The sequence below is a fragment of the Larimichthys crocea genome, chromosome XXIV (genome assembly GCF_000972845.2).
Source record: "Larimichthys crocea isolate SSNF chromosome XXIV, L_crocea_2.0, whole genome shotgun sequence".
NCBI lineage: Eukaryota > Metazoa > Chordata > Actinopteri > Sciaenidae > Larimichthys > Larimichthys crocea.
The window spans coordinates 15,391,258-15,414,656 of record NC_040034.1 but is presented as its reverse complement, the minus strand read 5'-3'; the positions used below and the strand labels follow the sequence as shown (position 1 = coordinate 15,414,656).

The window sequence follows — 23,399 nt, the reverse complement described above, 5'->3', positions numbered from 1 at the left end:
TACTTTATTATCTTATATACTATATATATATGGGGCTTATTCATCAGTAACTATATGCCACCAGACAAAAACCCTGCCAAAAAAGACATACAAGATGATGGGTCAATGACAGCTTGTAGCCGACGACTTGAAGAAGTTTGGCAGGAAAAACGCACCTTGCTGGAGGATCAACATACCCTGGGCGCTCTTGCTAACTAGTCGCAGACGAGGAGCCGATGCCAACATATTTTCTGAACAAAAGCCAACGTTGCTGAAGATATAAGCAGCAGATAAAGAGCATGGAAAGCATTATGGAGGCTGTGAGGTCTACAGTGCTGTAGTTAGACAGAAAAAGCCTCAACTTCACCACTATCCAACAATAACAACATCAACAACAACAACAACAACAACACGCCGTGTGGTCTGTGCCAAGCTTGCAGCTGCTATGCTTTGGTTTCTGCTGGCTTCTGATTGGCTCATTAGCTGTGGTTAAATACCCATGATTCACGGCTGTGGCCACATAATAGGTAACACCAAAATGATGAGCTGCTGTTCAATAACAATACGCGACTATGATGGTGTCATATCATTTCTTTGAGTCCTTTAAAGACCTTTCTCACCAGCAAACATTATGAGTGTTGGTTACAGGGGGAACACAGGTGGAACCAATAACATTAATTATGGTTATTCCATTCAGGTGTGCCAATATCCTGCTACTGAGCCAGCATGTACCTCAACTCTTACACTGGCACACCTGAATGGAACGCAGCCATTATTAATGTTATTAGTTCATTTACAAGTCACACCGTGTACTTTTTTCCACTGTGTTTAGACAGCTACAGGGGTTTTTATTTTCGCTTCAAGGAGTGCCATGAAGCCTAAGCTCAGCTTCTGGTGGCTTGACATCAAATATGTTTCCTCATTTTTTAGTTTTAATTGGCTGTAGCTGAAAAATATGAAAGGGATACTTTCCATGGCCACATCATTATCCTTATGGTGATCGCCACATGTGCTTTAGTGTCCTGTAACGTGGAGGCCTGGACCCCACAAGGTGGCACAAACTAAATCTGAATTTTTTTATGTTACACAAAATTATATTTATTTTTGACTTAATCTCTGTGTAGGGGGGGAAAAAGGCTTTTTGTTATTATGATCTGGTCATAATCTGTAAACAATGTGACACGGTCCTCAAGAAGACAATGCTTTGTTTTAGGGAGGTCAGAAAAAAGTCTGGGAGCCAGCCCATTATGCAAATTCTTTTTTGGTCCCAGGTTATTTTCTTGAATTAAAATTTTTTTTTAAAGATTTTTCTATTTGCACAACTGCTTAAAAACATTGTTTGCTGTCACTATAAATCCTGACTTCAAGGCTACTTGTGGTTAATATTTTAAATTGAAAATGGCAGGCCTTGCCTGTTGGCCGCAGTGAACTCTGAAAACTGGCAGGGAGAAAAACATTTATCTTTTTCTATCATTTAAATCTGTCGTAATAGAAGTTAGATAATATGAATGAGTGGAGTATTATATTGAAATTAAAAAGGGAAAGATATTTCACAACATAGAGGGTTCAAATTGAGCATTCTCGCAGCCATACGTTTTCCACATATAGGCCTGCGTGCTGTCAATCAACAGGGTAAACCAAGTACAAAGCAACCTGTGTGTAGCCACATCAAATGTCAGGTGCAAGGAGTCCATATGCAAAGAAGGTTTTTTACACATTGTAGGTCCAAAACCCAGTAGGGATATCACTGTGTACCCTTGAGCAAGCTACTTTACCAGAGTAAATATTTAGCCAGCTGTATAAATGGGTGTTGTGTAAAACCTGCAAACTGAACTGGCAGGGCAGAGAAAGAGTTGATGCCAGACTGAAAAGGCTCGGCTGAGCTATTTAATCCTGAAAAATACACAGTCGATTTACTGCTAATTGTAAAGTAAAAGCACGATGGAAAAAAATGTATACCAAGAGTGAAAACACAGTGCTTCTGCACTTGTCTCATCCTAACAAAGGAAAATCCACACAAACAACAGTGACTGTAACATGTGCGTGTTCATAGTTTAGCTGGCTTGATGGCTCCCTCTTATGGTGTGTAATATAGCCTGCTCTCTCTCTCTCTCTCTCTCTCTCTCTCTCTCCACACACAAACACACACACACGCACACACACACACACAGTCAACATGTTTGAGAAATGATACTCAGCCCCTCCTGGCCTCACCTTCATTACCCAATTACACTAATACACTCACCCTGCTTGTAATGAGTGTGTGGTCTGAATGATGGCCAGCCTTGTTGTGTCTTCTCTTACCTCACACTGACTGACACACACATACACACACACAACGCACACACACACACACACACACACACACATACGTCTGTCTGTCTGTTTGCGTCTGGGTGGATTTCCTCCCTGTGAATTACAAGTGGAGGCCGTGTCTCAGTGTTAGGGAGTAGAGAATGTGTGAGGCTGAAACATGACACTTTAATGATCTGGAGACTATCCAAAAACTGTACGCCCCCACACCTTTTTTTTTTTTCTTTCTTTTTCCCCTTCTCTTGCGAAACTTTGGCTGCAATCGGCACAGCAGAATAGACTTGTTTGTGCTTCAGAACAGTAGGGAATTGGCTGAAAAACATCATCAAGCTGACAGCCAGAGGGTGTCTTCAGGAGGAGGTGGAGTCCTCGATGGGTGGACACCCACATGAGACATTCCTTGGAGACTGAGAGCTGTAAACAAACATGCTTTGGCACAGAGGGTTACCAAACCAAAAGAGGGTAAGGCAAGAAACCCAATATGTGATATAGTACAGGAATTCAATGCTTCACAAAAACATTCCCTGCATTAATTTAACTTTTAAAGACTCAGATCATGGTGAAGGCCCCCCAAGATCCAAGGACTCTTGAGTCTTTACACTGCAGGTAAAAATGTCCCAAATATAGATGTACAATAGAGGCTTTCCCTCTACAACTGACAGGTCTGATTTTAAAGAACAAGTGTGGAGGATTTAGTGGCATCTAGTTGCGGATTGCAGCACTTTAGTTTCACCCTCTCTTTCCTAGCGTGAAGGTGGCTGTGTCCTCTCTAGAGCCAGTGTTAGTCTGTAGAAACATGGTGGACTCTGTGGAAGTGGTGATTCAGGTGATTATACACTAATTAACACATATATTTTATTTCTGCCATATTCTGGAGCCCCCTAAATCTTAATCTCAAATAAACTGACATAGGCAATTTTCACAATTGTATCAATGAATCTTCCGTTCAAATAATTCTTTTTAAATTTGATGGGAGAACTTGCTTTGATTGGTATGTGCCATGACCAGTAATCTAAGCAGTTAAAGGACCAGTGTGTAGTTGCAGATTAAAGCTTGTGCCACTTTCCCTCCTGTTCCAAGTGAGTGTGAGAAACTGTAATTTGTCCATTCTAGGCTACTGAAGAAACATAGCAGTGCTTCCTTCTTCCATATTTAGACTAAATCTTACACACTGGCCCTTCAACAGAATTGAATGCTAAAGGCAACTTAGTGATGTCACCTATAGGTTTCCGAAGCGCCGCTTTAAAGGGGAAAATATGGGGCGGTATCTGCCACCATGTTGAATGTACTGCTTTCTTCTGTCTTCCGGCTTATCTAAATATCGGCAAAAATGTGGATCATCGGCAGACCTGACGCCTGGGTTGGGCATTTTAATATTGGGGCTTATGTAGATTGACTCACTTCTGCAGCCTGTCTCAAGCGGCTGCTTGAGGAATTACAATTTTTAGCACTTTAGTATTGACTTCATTTCCCAGCACCAGACATTGCCGCTTGAAGGCAACCTAATGTCTTATAGTAAAAGATGAGACAGAAGTATCATAACCCTGAATGTTTATGGAAAAACACAAGTCAGAGTGCCAATAAGAAGTTTATTTCAATTCAGTCAATATTGTTAAAAAAAAAAAAAAAAGCTTGGATATTCTCTTTGTACAACGTCACACTCATGTTGTAATGAAATGATCTCAGAAAAAACACCTTCCTGCAAAAGAGAAAACAAATAAGGCAAAGAGGAGATGGTTTATCTAGAATCAGAATCCAAGCAGGCAATAAATGGCCCTTTTTTTCCTCCTCAAAATCCAGATGACATGTATAAAATTTACACATTGAATTCTGAGTAATCAAAACAAATATTTACAATTCCTTTTTTTGTTTTTTATCAAATTTGTTTCATAACAAAATGTCAGAGAAACAATGGCAAACTAAAGCACTTTTGGAGCTACTGTATCATAACATACATTCACTACCTCAGAGATCAATCTACATACTGAAGTAAAATTCGACCAGGTATTCCTTTCATTGCTACTCTCCTCGGTTTGCTGTGTCATAAATATCTTTAGTGTCGCCTTTCCTGGTGCCTGACTGCACATTAGTGTCCTTCATTCCAGTAAGCCATGGAGAAGGAAACAGTGAGAGTGTGTGGTTTCTTTTTTCTTGACTTCACTAGTTTACATAGCCGGAGTCATCCTATCCACAGTGAGACCAGAATAATGTGCCCCTTTTTTTGGTCCGCCACGTGTAATCCAAACTACTGCTACGGTCAGCATGACCAAAAGTGAAGACTTTCCTTCATGCTTCATAGGAGAAGAAAGAGTCTGCTAGCGTTTGAGCGCTGCTCAGTGTCTAAATGAACACTTTCTATGGCAATGTGGTGATTAACAAAAAGGCCAGTCTACACATGTTTGAGTATCTGTAAGCTGCATATAGTTGAATATTTCTTTAGACCTCAGGTGCGATTTTTTCCTGAGTTTCTGCAGCCGGTACAGGAAATTCTCTACAATTCTACTGAGCTGAGCTACAAGACTTTTTTTTTGCCTATTTGAGGCAATGAGGAAATCAGAGCATGGATACCAGGTAGCTTTACCTGCAGTTACAATTATTTTGATTTATTTTAAACAGCTCAACATAAAATAAAGCATCTCTCACTTGATATGTCAACCACTCAGGTTTGGATTAGCTTCAGCTTCTACTTAAACCTGTCAAATACTTGAGCCACTGAAGCTTCAACACTGTTTACAATGCCTCTTAATAAGCCAAAAGACAGGGGAAAGATGCTTCTCAGTGTTCATTTTATAGCGTTCCTAGAAAAAGCTATTTCAATATTAAACAGACAACAGAAAATTAACAAAAGCTTGTGACCTCTCCCATGAACGCAGAGAGAAGGTCGGCTTGAAGGTCACTTATCAGGGAGCGTGTTTGACAAGGCTCCCGGCATTGATAAGCACTGATACACATGTCTGGCTGCTTCTCCAACGCCTCGCCATCACAACATTCATCAGCAAATGAAAAAACAAAACAAAAGCAATTAATGATGAAAGGTGGTACAATGTTGACCTTGGCTGAATGGACTAAAGAGGTCTTCATAAAAGTTGAGGGGTAAACAAAAAAATGATGGAGAAGGGTTCATGCATTGGGGTTCGCTCTAAGATGAGGAGAGAAGGAAAAGAAGTCCAGAGTTTTTTTCTTTCTCGTGAATGAGCACATCAGTCCTGGTGCTAGGAGAGGAGGAGGCGTAAGGGATGTGTAGAGGCGGAGGTTACGGGGTGAGGGAGGGAGGGAGGTAGGTGGTCTGGGCAGAGGAGCTTATTTGACCAGCCTCTTAGCTACATCTCCGTAGGCTATCTCGATCTCCTTGTCACTGGGGCAGGTGTTGGTGAACTCTTCACGCGTGTAGGCGTTGTTCAGGTACTTCCAGATGGCGGTCATTTCTTTGGGGATGTCAAAGCCTCTGTACTTCTTTGCCACCACCTGGAGGAAGGTATCAGAAGTTATAACAACTGAACTATGAGCTCTCTTAGAAAAGTCCGTGCACTAGCAGAATAGATTGTGTATTCGATGTTCATAAGTCTGTGAAGCTTGTGTGAAATTTCTTTGCATTAGGTCAGAACTAATTCAATCCTACAAGAAGCAACCATAATTCAAAGGGAACAGTAATTTGAGTCAATTGTAAGTAAGAGATCATTAATTATTGCAATTAAGACTAAAGAAATAGGCTTGACTAATACGCCAAACCAGCCAACAGTCAATTATGGAAAGACAAGCCTCTTAGGACAAACTGAATATCTTTGGGGATTTTGGACTGTTGCTTAGACAAAACAAGATATTTGACAGCATCAGCTTGTTTTTACTATTTATTTAAACCATATAATTAATCTGTTAACAATTTGTTTTTTTGTTTTTTTTCAAACACTGGCGAGTTTAAAAAGGCTGCAGATTATCCAGGTGTTCTCAGTTATTTTTCCTTATTTCAGCTCCTTCTTGGGAGCAATTGGTGCATGTGAATACTTTATTGATATCTCTCTGACCATCATGTTAGTTTTGTTAGTTATACCTTTATCATTCTTATTGGTTCATGTAGTCGGGTGACCTCATGTAATGCCTTTGAGGGCCCTGCACACCCACTCACTTATTTCACTTGAGTAGCCGACTGCTAAGGTTGAAGTTGCGTGCGGGATAAGTGCGTAAACTCAATGTACGTATAGTTATGAGCAGAAGTCGGATCACATGTCAATGAAGTGAAAACACATGGAGGGGATTTTATGGGTGTGTCACATTTGTGCCAGTTACGGATTCAGTGAGGTTTAAAAATTCATCACCTTTACTATATGCAGCTTGGGCAGCAGGTTACAGTCAGCAAGGGTCATTTCATCACCATCCAAGAAGTTGCGGTTGGACACCTTGACGTCCTCCATGCTGTTGTGGTCGATCTCATCGGGCAGTGGCGAACGAAGATACTCGTCCAGCTTCTGCAGTGTCTTCAGAAGCCCACGCTCCAGAGCTGCAAAATACACCAGCTGTATTATATTAAAATGTTTTATTATGTTTTCAGTAGGAGTCACTCCTTGAACTCGAAATGTCACAGCTTTTTCATGAGGCCCTTTTATCACAGCTGCTACACACCCATATACTGATTAACCACATGGGGGCAGCATTTCATCAAAAGACAAGCTCATGTGTACGTTATAAAATAATGGAATTTGACATACAATGAACTCTAGCACAATCTAACACAATCGGTTACAATGGCAGTGTTATACGGTGGCCTATTGCTGTAACAAACACCATCTTTGAGAAGCTCAACAGATACCATTTGGTTGCACAGGTCTTCTACATTCATTTATAGATTATTTATTAACCATTCTATTGTTTAGAAATATGACACAAATGTCTGATTCAGTAGTTCAACAGTAGACTTGAACAGATACTTTGGTGAGCACTTATCATTGAACCATGAGATTCAGCCTCAAACTCTGTTGACACAGCCTTGGCTTTCACGTCCAGCTCAACATGGTTCAATATTTTCCCAGGGTGGAGAACGGCCAACATAAACATGACAAAACATCTTGGTATTCACCATGAACATCTTTCACCCAGGATGCAACAGATTTATGAGACAAAGGGGCCTACATATTTTTCATATGATGTCAATAATCTTATTGATTAAAGTTTATGACCTTATAGCAGGGGTCAGGGTGAGCAATTCAACAGGGAGGATGAGATTGGGAGTGCTGGTTCATTCTCTCTATATCTGCTCTGTGGTTTTCCAGAGATCTCCACCAGGTGAGACGGGGAGCATGAGGACGGGAGGGCGGTGGCAGAACAAAAGCTCTGTGTTCCAGAGCGAGGCTGTAATCCACCAATCATGGCAGGGCTACCAATGTCACCTAGCAACCGGAGAACTCTCTGTACACAATTGGAAGCTTTCTGGATTTCTGCTCGTGCGTGTGTGCGTGGGTGCGCGTGTGTGTGTGTCAAAGACAGACACGGGTAACCTACCCTCATTTGCATCTGGTTTTGAGTTCTTAATGTATGCTGAAAACTTGGCGAAGATGTCCATACCAGCTGTGTTAGACTCTGGATGTCTAGCACCAAGCTTGATGTACCTGCACACAAGCACACATACAAGTAAACACACATATGTATGTAGTTTTGACGGTATAGGCATTTTTTAATGCAAGTAAACGTGTTTGAATTTAGGATTGACAAGCCACAGATGGGAGTCAGATAGTATTTGGGTTAGAGCAAATGGGTTCGGTCTATTTATGGAATTTGTTGATGACAATATTGTTATCTAAGCAAAACATTTGTCTCATTCAAATTCATATAAATAGGGCCTTACGCTTTATTACATGCTGACAATGCATTTAAAAGCACAGTCATGAAATAGCAGTATGTCAAAGTGTTGCCACAGGGGTGAGAGAGTACTCACTTGGGTGGGCAGAGGACATCCTCGAGGAACTCCTCGATCTTGTTGACGTCAGTTTTGACCTCGCCGTTGAAGGTGATGAAGGGCGGGTGTGTGCCCGGGGCCAGGTTCTGGAGGTCTGCAGGCTTCCTGGAAGAGAAGTAAAGCAACACTAGTGGATTGAAAGCAAACACAACCAAGCCATTTCAACCTATTGAAGCGTTTCTTTATAATGCAGGTTAGTGGATTTAATTATCGGGTTCAAGCAACTGTGGCTCCTTGACAGCGTTGCTGCACTTGAAAACACATTTTTTAGAGACATCCAGCCCTCCTCTTTCTCCAACTATAGCTGCTCAGTGCTCTGTCTTTAACTGTGTGGGTGTGTGTCTGTCTCCACAAGTGTTTGTGTGTCCTCTTCTCTCTGCAGCCTTCAAACAAGCAAATTTTGTACCAGATGTCTCTGGCAGGCAGATGACACTGACACACGTCAACAAAAATAAGCATGTGTCGAATAAGCAATGTGAACACAACAGACTTGTGAAATACGCAGAACCCAGATGCTCAAATCCCATCAGTGTAAAGACAACAAAAACACAGAGCAACGTCTCAACAACTGCTGGAGCCAAATAGAGCTTGAGACCTCTTAGTGGTCCAGGTTTTTGGTGTGACGATGTTCACAGTGGTTGCTTTAGTTCTGGACAAGCCATCTAAGGGCACAAAAAAGGGAAATGACTTCAACTCTTTGGCATGCCCAGGGGAAGTGGCAGCCTCAGCAAATTATATTACTGAGGAGCGTGTAACAAACGACTGAGAATCGCAGGCTTTCATCATAGGAACAAATATTAACAAGACAGCCTTGACCCAAGAGAGGACGGAAACTGTTGATATGCAAGTGCTTCTACAGGCTTAACTACATGTACTGTTCTGCCATTTAAATAGTACAATAAAACAGTCATAAACATGCCAAACACACCTTTCTGTGTAATATATAGTAGTTTTTTATGTTTAGTCAAGATTACTGACGCCATATAGCAAGGACAAAATAAAGCCTGAATAACTTGCTCCTCTCGGAAGAAATAAAAAATATAGCACGAAGTAGTGAGTCCAGCTGAACAAAGGGTTGTTTGAGTGAGAGGTAAACAGACACTGCTAAGTAGACGGACATCCTCCATTACCTTTTACTGGATATCAACAAGCTTTGTTTTATGTTACACGTCCTCTGCCAGGGAAAATTTATGCAAATATACCAAAACCTATGAACTTGCCTTGAATGTGCAGGCATGGATGAAAACCAAATGACTAGTCAAATGGACATTGCTTTCCTCCTTTCGACTGTATATATAAAATAAAATAAAAAGGCACAGTACTTATCAAGTACATCTCTGTTCTGTTTTGTAAGCAAGCAATGGTCTCCATGTCCCAGATGAGGAGACGCCCGTCAGAGATGTAGAACCTCTGAGTCAAACACAACGTGATGAAGAAAGACCATAATAAACCAGACATCCATCTGACTGCGCACTAAAATAACATGGCACTTGCCCGTCCTGCCTTTAGTAAGTGGAAAAACATTTAGGGAGCATTTAGATGAATCATACACACAGAAAACATAGTGGGTTTGGTAAAGAGGTTTCTGGTACTGGAATCCACATGTGAAGGCACAGTTCGCTTGCAGCTGGGAGGGGGGAAAAAAATGGCAGTCAAAATTGCAGGGGATAACTGTTTTCTGATTCCAGTGGTGAAAAATAACATGTTGCCCACCGAAATCTAGGCAGGAAGTAAGTGGAGTGAAGAACCTTAAATAGAGTCTCCAGAGTCGGCATGTTTATTTCTCTCAGATTTTTTCCCGGCCTGAGAAAGGGTCATGGGAAAACCAAATAAGCAGTGGGGAAGCATCGAGCATGTTAGAGGTGGGGCTGGATCAAAGGCGTCACGGAGCCGCTGAGGCCTTTGTGGAATCCAAAAAAAATCTGTAGGAGGTTATCCAAGGAAGCACAGGAGGATTTTTTTATCCTTCTTTAAAACAGCCAATGAGAGGAGGACAAGGAAGATGACAAAAGGATAGGGAATGGGAGTGGGACTCACCTCTTGAGGTCCACCGTGGTGACATTGAAGACGACTCCTTTGAGCCACAGGATCATGAAGAGCCTCTGGGAGAAGGGGCAGTTTCCAATGCTCTCTCCATCACTCCCCGCCTTAAATAAAACAAGACAGATAACGAGTTAGAATAGGAGCAGATTAACTTAACAGCAATATATATTGCAGGCACCATTCCTGAAGACTAAATACACAAATGATGGCACAGGGTGGAGATGTCGCAGATTAAATGGCTCCAGGCATAAAAACAAGATAGCAAAACTTGGCTTATAGTGCAGAACCAAAAGGAGAAAAAAGGTCCCAGCAATCTTGTTGCACAACCTTTATGGCCCGGGGCATTTTACTGCACTCACCCAGAGCGGGACCATTTCAGACAATGACTCTTTCATACACATTACGGGCAGCCCTCGAATAGACTTAAGTAAGAGAAGAGTAGCGAGCCGACCCCCTTGTCTTAAATGCTTCAGCACACTTCCCGTCCATTAATCTGCAGAACTACTGTCCAAGAGTAAGAGGAAACTTCTGGAGTGATTAAGACCCAAGACGGATTCCTGTATCCTCTTTTGCTAGACTGCACAAACACAAGGCTGAGCAGTGACAGCAGGAATGGGATCAATGGACGTGGCACGTGTCCTCCCAAATTACTGAATGCTCATCATTTAGCACCAGCAAGAAAACAGGGCTGAGTGCTCCATAACCCCATGGAGGATGAGAAAAAGCAGCAATAGCAGTGATTTCTGTCTGTGAGTAAACAGAAAGGCAGTGGGAGGGGTGCTGTGAAATGTCAGAGATATCTCCCGTCTCCCCAACAGCCACCCATCCCTTTATCATGGGCTCCTCTTTCGTATCTCTCTCTCTAAATGATCCTTCACTTCAACTCACAGCCACGTACGGAGTGATGAGCATAAATATGGTTTGGATTCCACATCAGAAGGCAGAATGAGCATTTCATTTGATTAACCGAGCTTTGCACAGTATCTTAATGCAATCTGCAAAGCTGGCTGGCGCACACACTAACGTCTGCTCCAAGAAACCCATTTCATTTCTAGTTAAGTCACATAATAGGCAAAACACTGTGCTCGCGTGTTCTCATTTGCTGCTTTTCATCCACAAAACATTGACAAAAAATGTCATTTAACTTCTTAAATACAACACAAATCTCAACCTTTAAATCATAGACTTGGAGCGGTGTAGCTCTGTGGATACCAAGCCTGTTGAGGTATGCCTTTCTTCAGATGAGGCGGAACAAAAAAAAAAAAAATAAATAATGCACCGTATTCTTCTATTCACAAGGACGAGCATGGGGGTTATTCAAGTATCGTCGCTCTGGAATGCACCTCTTCATTCAGCATGTTACTGCAGCAGAGCTGAATATAAAGAGCTGAATATCGTTTTGGTTTTTGTCCGCCTCACTCCTCATTCCCTATTTTGCTACAGCTCTCGCCTCTGCAGGTGGTGATATGCAAAGCGCGGCTATACACGATATACACAAATGAACTGTATTTTCACACAAACACTGTTTGATTTGCAAAGTGTGCTGAATAAAAAAAAAAGAAGAAGATTCAAATCAGTTTTTAAACTCCAAACAACATTTGTTTAGGATCACGGATGAAGGTTCTGCACCGTCTTCAATAGTGGACTTTGTTCTGTCAGCTTCTTGCTGGTGCAAACAGGCTGGCTGCTGTTGTCCTCTGTGTGACGCCGCAGTGGGATGGCTCCATTTGATGTGCCTGCTGGCTCCCATTGTACTGCGGCTGTCCTCTCCCTCTCCCCCCTCTGAATTCAATATCTGAAAAGCTTGGATTAGATCACTGCCTTTGTTCAGCAAATGAAAGTCCCCCTTTTCACCTTACATGATTCAATTCTAAAATAAAAGCTCCAGCCATGAAATGTTGGCGGGTACCATGGTTCATGGCTGTTACTAGACTAGGCTAGCATTAGCTGACTCTTATGGGATGATTACTCCATTTTCCCCACAGCGCTACACCTACAGAGAACCATTCAGTTCTGGATCAAGGGTGGTGATGCAGCACAGCAACCGTTCCCATGGCAATGACCAGATAGGTATAACATAGAAAGCAGAGCACACAGTGTGGAGGGGTCACAGGTAACCCGTGTGAAGTGAGCTCTCCCTTTGTTAGGAGGGAAAATGCAAACCACATGGCGCAATATAATTTATAAAAATCAAGAAGATGTTTATTGTGCTTCAACACAATGAGCTGCTTTTAAGCCGAGCTCATCTTCTAGTTCTGGGTCTCAAGTGGCCAAGAAGAAGGCCACAGCAGCTGAGAAAGACATTTCACACTTTTCTTTCCCGGTCGGTCTTGTTCAAGGAGCCACGGCAGTGCTCCTACCCTCTGGAGTCTGCAGCTCTCTGCTAAAAGACACCGACAGCTGCAGAAAGAGGAAGATAATACAGGAAACAGGGAGGGAATTAGCGATCATAGGTAGTGAGAACGGACATGAAGGAGAACAGGCAGTAATAGATGCTTTAAATGGGAGGGAGGTAAGATAGCAAGCTTCAGCTGCTGTGTGCCGTTTGGCACGTTGCTCGTTTCTTCCTCCTCCTCCTCTCCCTTTATCCCTCGCCCCTTATCCTGGGCCCCTCTGTGGGAGGGGAGTTTGGGGGCATTTCAGGAGGAGGGAGAAACTATTCCAGAAATGTCCTGTTACTCCCGCCGAAGAGGGTGCTTTGTTTAGTTTAAGTGGTGATGCTGGTGGAGCTGCATTTCCGCTGCTTGTGACATGCAAAACTGCTGCCCTACATTTCACTGTACGGACTCAACCGTGGTAGTCTTCAGCAGAAAATGTGCTGAATGACATTTTAAAGTAGCAGCTTAGAAATGAAAGCTTGATTTTTTTGATACAAAAACAAGTTTGAGGAGGTTTAAGACACCCCTCCAAACGTCATCCCCCTCCACCCGCCTAACATTTTCCAGTGCCGCTGTAATAGTGTGACATTCAGAAAAGGGCTTCTGGAGAACCTTCGGCAAAAACACAAAGCGCTTTTTGTTTGTAGAGTTTTCGGCACGTCACAAGTTAGCAAAGGAGTAAAAAACAAAAAGCAAAAACACCCCAATAAAAATTTTTAAAAAAAACACGCAAGAGAGGCAAGAAATGGTTTTGGACAAGTCTTTTTAAAAAGGCAAGGCACTGGGTTCGGTTGAAAGAAGCATTTTCCGAGAACTAAACCAGCAATTTGATCCTGGATGCAAGCAGAGTTCACAGGAACACTTTAGCAATGCCCAGTGTGTGGCCTGCCATTCTGACTCCCGTGTCAAAAAACATGACTCACATCTCGCAGACGGTTACGCCGTCTTTTCGCAGAGATTCGAACAGAGATTTCCCCTGATGCGAAATGGCTGATGTAATCAGCGTCTGGGCGACAGAAGCAGCAACAGCCGACAACTGCCGACAGACTCTCGAGCTTTATTTAGGCTCATTGGATGGTCCGTGTGTCAACAGATGCCTGTTTATTTAATGCCAAACACACACACAGCTGCCCAGCGGAGGGAGTGAGTCACGCTCAAGTCGGATGTTGTCCAGGAGTTACTGTTCAGGACGGCGTGGCCTCTACGGCAGTACAATGACACCTCAGTCAGCAAAGGACGGGGTAGATGGGGTGTCTTTAAGAACATTCTTTCTTCTCAAACAAACACACGGTGAGGTCATACCTCTTTATCACTCCCCCTATGACTCATGTAGTCACTGATGTGATGAGCAACTTAACACATCGTAGCAGCAATGAGATCTTTTCTGAAATCAGCTTGAACATGATAAAGCCACTGACACATTTGAAGGTATGTGCACAGAAAGGTATCCGGTCCTATAACATTTTACAACCAGGCACATAAAACGCAAGAGCCGTTTTACTCAGCCTCTTTAATACTCCTTTACTACTTCAGATACTTCTTGGACTCTGAAGCATATATACTGCAGAGCGCGATCCTCATCGTTTAAGACACAAGTTTCCCCTTTTCTGGACGGGTGATGTAAGATCACAGTCACAGTAGTCAGCATTCAAGGACAATGAATCCTGTTCAGACTGGGCCCCGGTCCTCCCAGTCTCTGCTCACAGCCTAATTTTAGTAACATGGAGGCCCGAGCCTTCCCCTCCCCAACTTCATATTCTAAATTGGGTGGGCTGCTCAGCAAGTTCAAGCCACACTTTGACCGAATAAGGAACTGACGGTGTAACGAGCGCCGCAGCTTTCCTCCTCCTGCTCTGACACACAGCAGGAATGTCCGTTTGAGAGTGGGCAGCCATGGTAACGTCATAGCAACGCCTCTCCCTGTTTGCTGGACAAGTATGCAGGCAGGGCCGAGGTTGGGACTGCGACTAGATTGAGCATCTGGCTGGTTTTAGGCTGAGGGATTACGTTTGGTTCATCTTCATGTGTCCAATAGCAGCCCTACACCTGGAATGAGTTGATGTTGTGCTTAAGGGGATGTCAACACGGCAGTTACTTGCCAAGCCAGAAGAACCCAGGTCATTAGCATGAATTACAGGCTGTCTTAACAAAACAAATAAACTACAGATATTTTTAGATTCAAGCTGTGGATATACAGAATTTCCAGTGTTTACATGTCTGAACAAACAAGACACGTATTCAGAATTTCAGGCTTCAGGGGGAAATCAACCAGGTTAAAGATGTTTTGTCTCAACATAGAGAGTACAGAGCTGAAACAAATTGTTTATTTCATGTACCTAGTTTCTAAATTAAAACTAAGTGAGAACACACACACACACACACACACACACACACACATAGATAATCTGAGTTTAGTCCATGAATCCACCTGGATAATCTCTGCTTTAGAGACCTTTCAGGCTGTCTGTGGAGGTTTGACCGATCTGAGTGTCTGATTGGCGGCTGGGGCGTGACGTGGGGCTCCGGTTTTCCCAAAAATTTAATCTGGCTCAACTTCTCTCCCGGACGCGGGCTGCATTGCGGGCTGCCGACCCCCACTGAAATGAATTGTGAAACACAGCTGGCGTCCGGTTTGACTGTCCCTGTTTGGACGCCCACTTAATCAGAGCAGTTCTTGAGATGTTTACTGGAATAGTAACATAATATTCTTCTCCTAAAATCTGAATTCCTCTCGCCAGTCTGGTTTTTTGTGAAATATCAGATCATTTATCTCTTTAGGCCTCAAAAATAATAAACACAATGTGAGAAACAATTTGATCACATTATCTATCATTGTTAAGTTGAGAAAATAATCAGCAGATATAAATGATGAAGTGGTAATTTATCAGTACTTATGCCAGTTTCAGTACCACAAAACTTTTGTTGATATGTTACTTTGACAAATAAAAACCATCTTTTTCTACAGAAGCCTTATTTTTAGTGGCCAAACATTTCAAGTATTCACCGTCTAAACACAAGAAGCTTTTCAAGAATTGTGAAAATGTCAAATTCAACCAAGCATCTAAAACCACCTTTTGGTACTCAACAGTTTTATACTGCTATGGGAAGATTTCGTCCGTCACCAAAAAGATACTGAGGTTTGGCCCCCGTGTCTGAACAGCGAGGGTTGGTGTTGATGGGTAAAGAAAGTCCCAGAGTCTGACCACGTTCACAGAGATGAGTGTGCAGAGGACTCATATACTGCCGGATCATGGAAATGCCATCACATCCTTGGTGTGTCCCTGACTCAGACTGACAGCACTCAGTGGAAACCTCTAGACTTCCAGTCAGACACAGGCCTACTGTGCTGGAGCACATGAGCGCTGTCTAAGAATCACCAGATTGTGTGGAAAGTTGGAGACTGAAGTCTAAAAAAAAGGGGCTTACTGCATGACCATGCGACGGCAATGACGTAAGCTAAGTCAACACTGCATTTAGCCTCAGTGTGAAAGAGATAAACCAAGGGCAGGAGTGTTTAGTGATGAGTAATACAGATCCAAAACAACAAAAAACAAATAGACAGCCATGTGGGAGATCAGCATAAACCAACAATCACCCTTGCTCTGACTGTTGTTTCAAGTGTCTAACACAAACAGCATGCTGCATACACTTAGACAATCAAAAGGCCCCAGGCTCTTGCATTCACACCCGCACACACACAGAAACACTTTTTCATCCTTCCTGTTAACTTCACATTTGCCTAGGAAATAATATGGAAAACTGGCCTCCACTAGTCCACCCAAAAATATCCAAAACCTCTTCAAAAATCAAGTATCACCCTCCTGAAATCACTCAATTCTCAAGTGAACCCTGTAGCAATTCCTTCAGAACAAATGTCTAGACAGCTGTGATCCACCCTTTGGCACCAACACAAGGACAGCATGCTACTACCGCGCATGCCAGATACGCATGGCAGCTAAACAGCTAAACACTGGCCTCATCGGTAATTCAGAGCAGACAGTGCGTCTCTCTCTGGTCACTCGTGTCCACTCTGACCTGCAATTGAGTTTTCTCCCAGTGACACACTGCGTGGCTTTTCACATCATCTAAAAAAAAAACTACAACATCAAAACATGCAAAAACACAGCTCACACACAAGCCTTTAAGTTTGCATGAGTGTAGACTAAATTTATGCATCATATTACCATATATTATAACATCGAGTGGCATGAAACCAGTCTCGAAATGTGGAATTTCTGCTGCAGTTGAAAGAGTCACGATCTTAATATACAGTCGTCTTTATGATACAGTAATACAACAATACTCAAGATTAATTTCTGCCATAATCACATAATAAATAATCAAATCTAGCCATAACTGAGCAGATATGATTGGGATGTCTTCTTCTGCCAGGGTTTCAAAGACACTTTTAGAGACTTTACTTTAGGTACACTGTGCAACTTTATGGGAATGTTGATGAGTCAAGATGAGTCAAGATGCTCCTGTCATCCTATCCTCCATGTTCAGGTACTACACTTTGGGTTACATACACTTCAGTAGCCTCTGCTATGAGGAACGCAGCACGTGAAACACAAGCAGACTGGATCATGTTGAGACTGATTGAGTTACACGTGTAGCGAGCGGGGCAGATTCTCCTCGTTTAAAGGGTCACACACCTCTTCTGACAGTGAAGACGATGTGACAGGTAGAGTCAGAGGCTCATTTTCCCCTCCGTATCCTGATCTTGAGGGTTATAACTCCTGCAGTGGCCGGTTACAGCCCTATTAGTTAACAAGTAAAGCACACCAATTCATGAACTAACAAGGCTCTCTGCTGGGATAAAATCCCCACAGGCTTTGATCTATGTTATTCTAGGGTGGCCTCACTTCCTGTACTTGAGCTCATAGGAGAAATGCCTCATTAGGCATCGGTTTCCTGGAAAGGCAGCACAAATAAGACAAGCTCTTTCTCCTCCTGAACTTACAGTGTGTTTTTAATTCAGACACAAGTAAGAATGATATTCTTCTGACAAGAACTTGAGGTGGACCTCTGAATATGCTGTGTCATGGGATAAAAATGCAAAGATTGATCGGAAAGCCCCTCTTCAAATTGATGCAATAACATACTGCCAGATGGATTTGGTCAGTGTCCAGAGTCAGTCAACCAGACAGTAACAATGACAGAAACAATGACCAGGCCAGGTGCTGCAAACGCAATTCACAGCACAGAAACAAAAAGCACTCAACAACAGAAACAAGCCATTAATTCTTGCCCTATAACTCGTGATGCTGACTGCAGCATTGCTATAAGCTTGGAAAACATTAACTGCTCCATTGATGTCCTTTAAGAAAAAAAGCAGTACTGAGCTGCCTACACTGGCACCCAAGGGGGAGAGGAATGGTTTATTTTAAACTGAAAAGTAACATGCAAACAATTAGCACATTATGCCTGAAATTCAAGGAGGCAGATGTTATGACCAGCATGTGTGCACTGGTGGTGGAAAAAAAAAAAAAAAGACCCACATTTGACCTTGCATGTAATTCCATGCAACAGACTACAGCACAGTAACTGCTGAAAAAGCTTGTTGTGTTTCCATAAAACGGCACATCACAAGGCACGGATCGGATTGTCACATGTTGCAACTGATAGCAAAATATAACATGAGCAGCTCTTCCCAAGGCCTTTTGAATAAACTCAGCGTTTATGGTCTGACACAACATTTCCTCAGATCCAGGGAGAGAAAGACCTAAAGCGCCATTGTTTAGAAATTGGGGGGTACAATACCACTGTCCTAAATACGGACAGTTGTACATGTGGATTTGTTATGATTACATCGCTTACTTTATCAAAAACAAGTAAGTGGACAACTTTGCTAACAGTCAAATCGCAAACAAGCGCTACAACCAAAGACAACATGAAACCCATGAGCTTTTTGTTTCACAAAGCACTAACCAAGTAAAACAACTAAAAGTCAGTCCCAGATTTACTTCTGTCCAGCGGCTTTGCGCTCAGTCACTCTCTCCTTTTCTTAGCTTCCTCCGTCATCCTCTTCAGTCTCTTCGCCTCTGCCATTATGTCCATAGACATGGTAACATTGCCTGCTTGCCCAGCTCCGGTCTTGGTACAACACCAGCCCTCCTTCCCAGTATTCCAAAACGCCAGTGGTACAAACACTAACACTCCACTGGTGCTCTGGGCTTACAGTCAGGGCAGCCTGGCTAACAAACTGAGCTAACAGTAGCTATAGTTTGCAGCAACTGACTTTACTGGCCATCAAGAAACTCTGTGTATCACAGAGAGTTGAGGCAGAGCAGCCAGAGGACATCAGAGGGAAACCAAAAAACATTTTCTCCATAAATATGATCCAGTTTCATAAAATTGTTTGTGGTGTGTGACTTAGTGCCATAAAATGTTATGTACTTATCATGAGAGCTCATACCTTGGGCACAAAGTTGCATAGGTCAAGAACAGGTGTAGCAAAATAATTCAAAAATTGTTATTTCATGGTAGAAATGTGACACAATGTTGTTTTACATTGTGAGACATGTTGAGGGTCTAGTGGTCCAACAATGCAGATCCTGATCATCAGTACAGAAAGTACTGTTTTATTGGGACTTTGCTCACGTTGCAGTCCATCTCCACGGTTCCCATGGGACTGTGCTGAAGGACATACAAACACAGACAGACTTTTGTGCCATCCAGACTTAGAGAAGCACTTCTCCACCATGTTTACTGGCTCTGCTCACTGCTGGCAAGTGAATGGAAGTCTGGAGGCAGCAGAAGGCTTTTGCAACCAGTAGTGTGACCTTGGCACACTTGCAGCTTGGAGACGCATACACAAGTAGAGATAAAGCCCGTCTGTTTCTCTCGACTCATCTATATTCTGTTCACCCTCTTATACAGTCAGGTCATACGCTGGTGGGGAATGACTCACCAGCATGTTTGAATTCATTCAAAGCTGTGAAAAACTGTATGACTGCATAACCAAACTTGTAATGATTTAATAATGAAAAGTATGCACATTAACAACAGCGAATCAGAGAAGTAACACTATGAAACCACCTAAGTGGTGTCAGAAAGGCTTTCACTCCACCTGATTCAATCAGGTGGTGCTGCAATCAATAGAGAGAGATGGATGAACCTCGGTCGACAATAATTATATGTGGCTGCACTCATCCTTTTTGGCTTCCTGTCAGGGAAATACATTTCCTAACTATCACAGCACAAAATGCGTGTGAGATTAAGGGATTCATATTACCACTTTAAGCCTGTGATCTGTGAAACAGACTTAGGTGAATGCTGGGCAGTCACCCTCCACACAACACAAGCACCATCTCCTCATGTGTGCAAAACAATATCTAATCTCCTGTACTGATAATGAGGTCAAGGGTCGATCCTCCCTCTTACAAAGTCATTACATCAGGCAACTGACAGCAATATAATCTGGCAATGACAAACTTCAAGTCCACAATGTAAAATGTTCCCATGGCAATGTGACTACTGTTGCTATAAACACAGCAGGCAGGAAAGTTGCTAGATCATCAGAGAATCTCTGAACTGGGACAGTGAGCTACCTTTAATGGGTAAACAGTGTTGTCACGGCTCATGATAGAGACACAGTGGAGAATAATTAGTCAGCTTTGATATGATGATAGAGACACAGTGGAGAATAATTAGTCAGCTTTGATATGTAACATTGCCCTAACAGATCTGACACCGCTGTGTGCGGAGAGCACACACACACTATGTTATCAGCTGTTCCCAGAGGCCTCGGCTCGACGCAGTGTGCCTATGGCAACCTGCATGCCTGCCATTGTCTCCCATGACTGTGTTTAACACAGCACAGTAAGAACGACGACATCAATTATAGATGTGGACATGTCAGATGCTGGCACATAACACAGAGCCATGGCGGGGGCGATAGAGACGAAAGGCTATCGCATAAACACACCCAGAGGAGAAAACACACAGGGGAAGACACTTCTTTACACAGTCCGAGGAGGGGAGGGACTGAGAGGGAAGAGTTGGCCACATGTGTAAACCTTCCAGGCCTGGGGATGATGTAACCTCTCCTGTAGTTAAGAGAAACAGTGCTGGCCGGTTCATTTTCCATCCGTGCTGGCGCTACAGTGAGGGGGGGGGGCCTGCTGCTTAGCCTCAGCACAAAATAAAGGCTTCTCTCTAAGGAGGCAACAGGAACAATAGAAATAAGAGGTTTTTTTTGTATTTGAGTGAAAACTAGACTAATTCACGGGAAAAAGATTTCAACTTTTACAGGCCTGAGCATCTGTATCCAGTGGCAGACAGTGGGCAGGTAACACAGGGTTAGTAATGTATGACTTGATTAAATTCAAACAAAGTCGATTCACGTGTAATCCTCTCTGCCAAGTAATTACTTCATTTCAAGGCCATTACCGTTACCTTACCATCACCATTAGTATAAAATGTTTGCACCCCTCTGCACTCTTAATTCCCCAGTCTATTCAGGACCCAAATGACTTCCCCGCCCCAACCACCACCACCACCACCACCACCAATAATCCCCCTGTACAGGCCCACCCCCACACACACACTCACACACACTCCCCCTTTTTCTTTCCTCTGCCATTTTCCCGCCCTGCAAAGCAGCAGGCTGAAGAAAGGAAATCAGACATTCACAACACCCCACCATCAACACCGCGAGGCAAACAGTTTTAGATGATTAAAAAAAACAAAACAGGTTTATCCCTCCTCTGTAACCAAAATATCCAAAATGTGATGAAGTGCGCTTTTCTAGAGAACAGCACTAAGTTAACACATTGAATAGGCACAATAGCCCACAATACTACTGTGATACTCCTGTTGTTGTCCATCAGACTGAGTGATGACAAGGTGACCCACACACACACACACACACACCAAACTTAACAAATAAACAGCTGCTTTTAGTCCACACATGTATGAATGTATACACTTCCAGTATAAGCCACCACTTTGGGACTACAGCAGCAAGTGATCAGATGTTATTGAGCTTTTTTTGTTAAAGCCTTGGCTCCCTGTCCTTCTTTCCCCACAATGATGAGGTGGAGGTGGGGAGGAGCAGGAGGAGGAGGAGGAGGCTGCATCCGCCCTGCTGGTGACACTGCAGGCTCCACATGGCCACAGAGGCACAGAGAGGTTATGGATATAAAAACCTTTAAAAAATGAAACTCAAATGCGACAAGAAATATTCTCACGTTTTTGTAGCAGGGAGTAAAACGCCGACGCTTATAAGTGCTCTTAGTAAAATAAAATAAAAAATGTACAAAGAATAACCCACATTACATTTATCATCAGTTACCCAGCATGTGAAACTTCTCCCGGGCGACGTGCCGCGGTCTTACCTTCACGAACAGCTCGATAACGGGCTCGTTGTCCGCCTTTACTCCGTTCTGCGGCACCGACAGCGACATTACTGCTGCGAAGTTTTTGCTAACAAACAAAAAAAAATTTTTGTTTTTCTTTCTCGTCGTTACCACGCCCGACTTAGCTCGCTCCTCTTCTCCGACACTTTTCCTTTTTTTTCTCCCCCAGTAGACGCCTTTTTTCTCTCTCTCTCTCCCCAAAAGGAGGACGCGGTGCTGGGAGCACAAAAGTCTCTGCAAACCGAACAAGGAGGCAGCGGTGTCTGCTGTAATGAGCAGCTATGCTACTGAAACACCGCTGGACACCGTGAGGCGCTTTATGTTGAGGCTGAGGAGTGATGAGGGGGGAAAAGCAACGGGAATATTTAAAGCCGTGATGTCATCTGAAGAGCAAACATAAAAAAAAAAAAAAATGTGGGAGGGTTTGGGGAGGGGAGTCTTCATGCTGGGAGGAGGAGGAGGAGGAGGAGGAGGAGGACAGAGAGCCACTCAGCGGCTGCAAGCATACAATGCATCAGAGCAGGGCCGTTTCTAGCTGTTTGGGGACTCTGTGCAATATGCTTATCTGGGGGCCCCCTATTGTGTCAAACTCTGAGGGAGAGACTCCTGACTTTTTCAGATCATCTGTAAAGTTGCAGTCTGTTACATTTTAAGGAGGAAAACAGGCTAGAGTACATTAGTTCCTGGAAAATGTTTATTGTAAACTTTGAAAAGTGACAACGTTTATATAGTTTTCTATTTGTATGAGATGCTAACAGGTTCAACTTCCTAACACAGGTTAATCTCTGCAAATGTTTAATTTCTATGTGAATGTTTAATATTTTAGCACAATTTAAAATTCTACGGAAGCCCTAAAGGGTCATACATACATACATTTTATTCCACCCGTTTTCCCGTGATAACGAGATAATTTTCCTCAGTTTTTCCATGATAACGAGATAATTAACTAGAGATCTCGAGAAAACAAAACGATAGTCTAGTGTATTAAATCATTGCAGGAAACATGATCAGCAGGACCAGGAGACACCTTTAGTGTATTTTGTGTTTGTTCTTGTTTTGTCTCAAAATTTAAAACATTTAAACAATTACTGAGTTTGAAATACAGATAGTCAGTTTTGATTTTCAGGGTATTTATGACGACATCAGACCACGCCTCCAATAAAGCTGAAGCCTTGCTAGCCGTCTTCTCAGATGACGCACACTAATGTGTACATTATCTATAGCAAAGCTAATTTAAAGCTATTTCAGCCTGTGTCAGGCCTTGATTGAAGAGATATGTGATGCGGTCATCGATATTCTCCTGCTCCTCTGACATTGTTACACTAAATAATGTTTCCTGCAATGATTTAATACACTAGACTATCGTTTTGTTTTCCC

At 42.9% G+C, this 23,399-nt stretch overlaps 1 protein-coding gene across 1 annotated transcript; it reads right to left on the bottom strand.

Moving 5' to 3' along the window:
- Nucleotides 1–3,867: 3,867 nt before the first annotated feature.
- clic4 (chloride intracellular channel 4) lies at nucleotides 3,868–22,411 on the bottom strand. Its single transcript, XM_010731304.3, has 6 exons — nucleotides 22,002–22,411; nucleotides 10,277–10,386; nucleotides 8,219–8,344; nucleotides 7,786–7,892; nucleotides 6,606–6,787; nucleotides 3,868–5,757 (listed from the first exon to the last, which is right to left on the bottom strand). Exons 1-6 carry the CDS (start codon nucleotides 22,068–22,070, stop codon nucleotides 5,593–5,595), a joined length of 759 nt encoding a protein of 252 aa, XP_010729606.1. The 5' UTR covers nucleotides 22,071–22,411; the 3' UTR covers nucleotides 3,868–5,592.
- Between the last annotated feature and the right edge of the window lie 988 nt (nucleotides 22,412–23,399).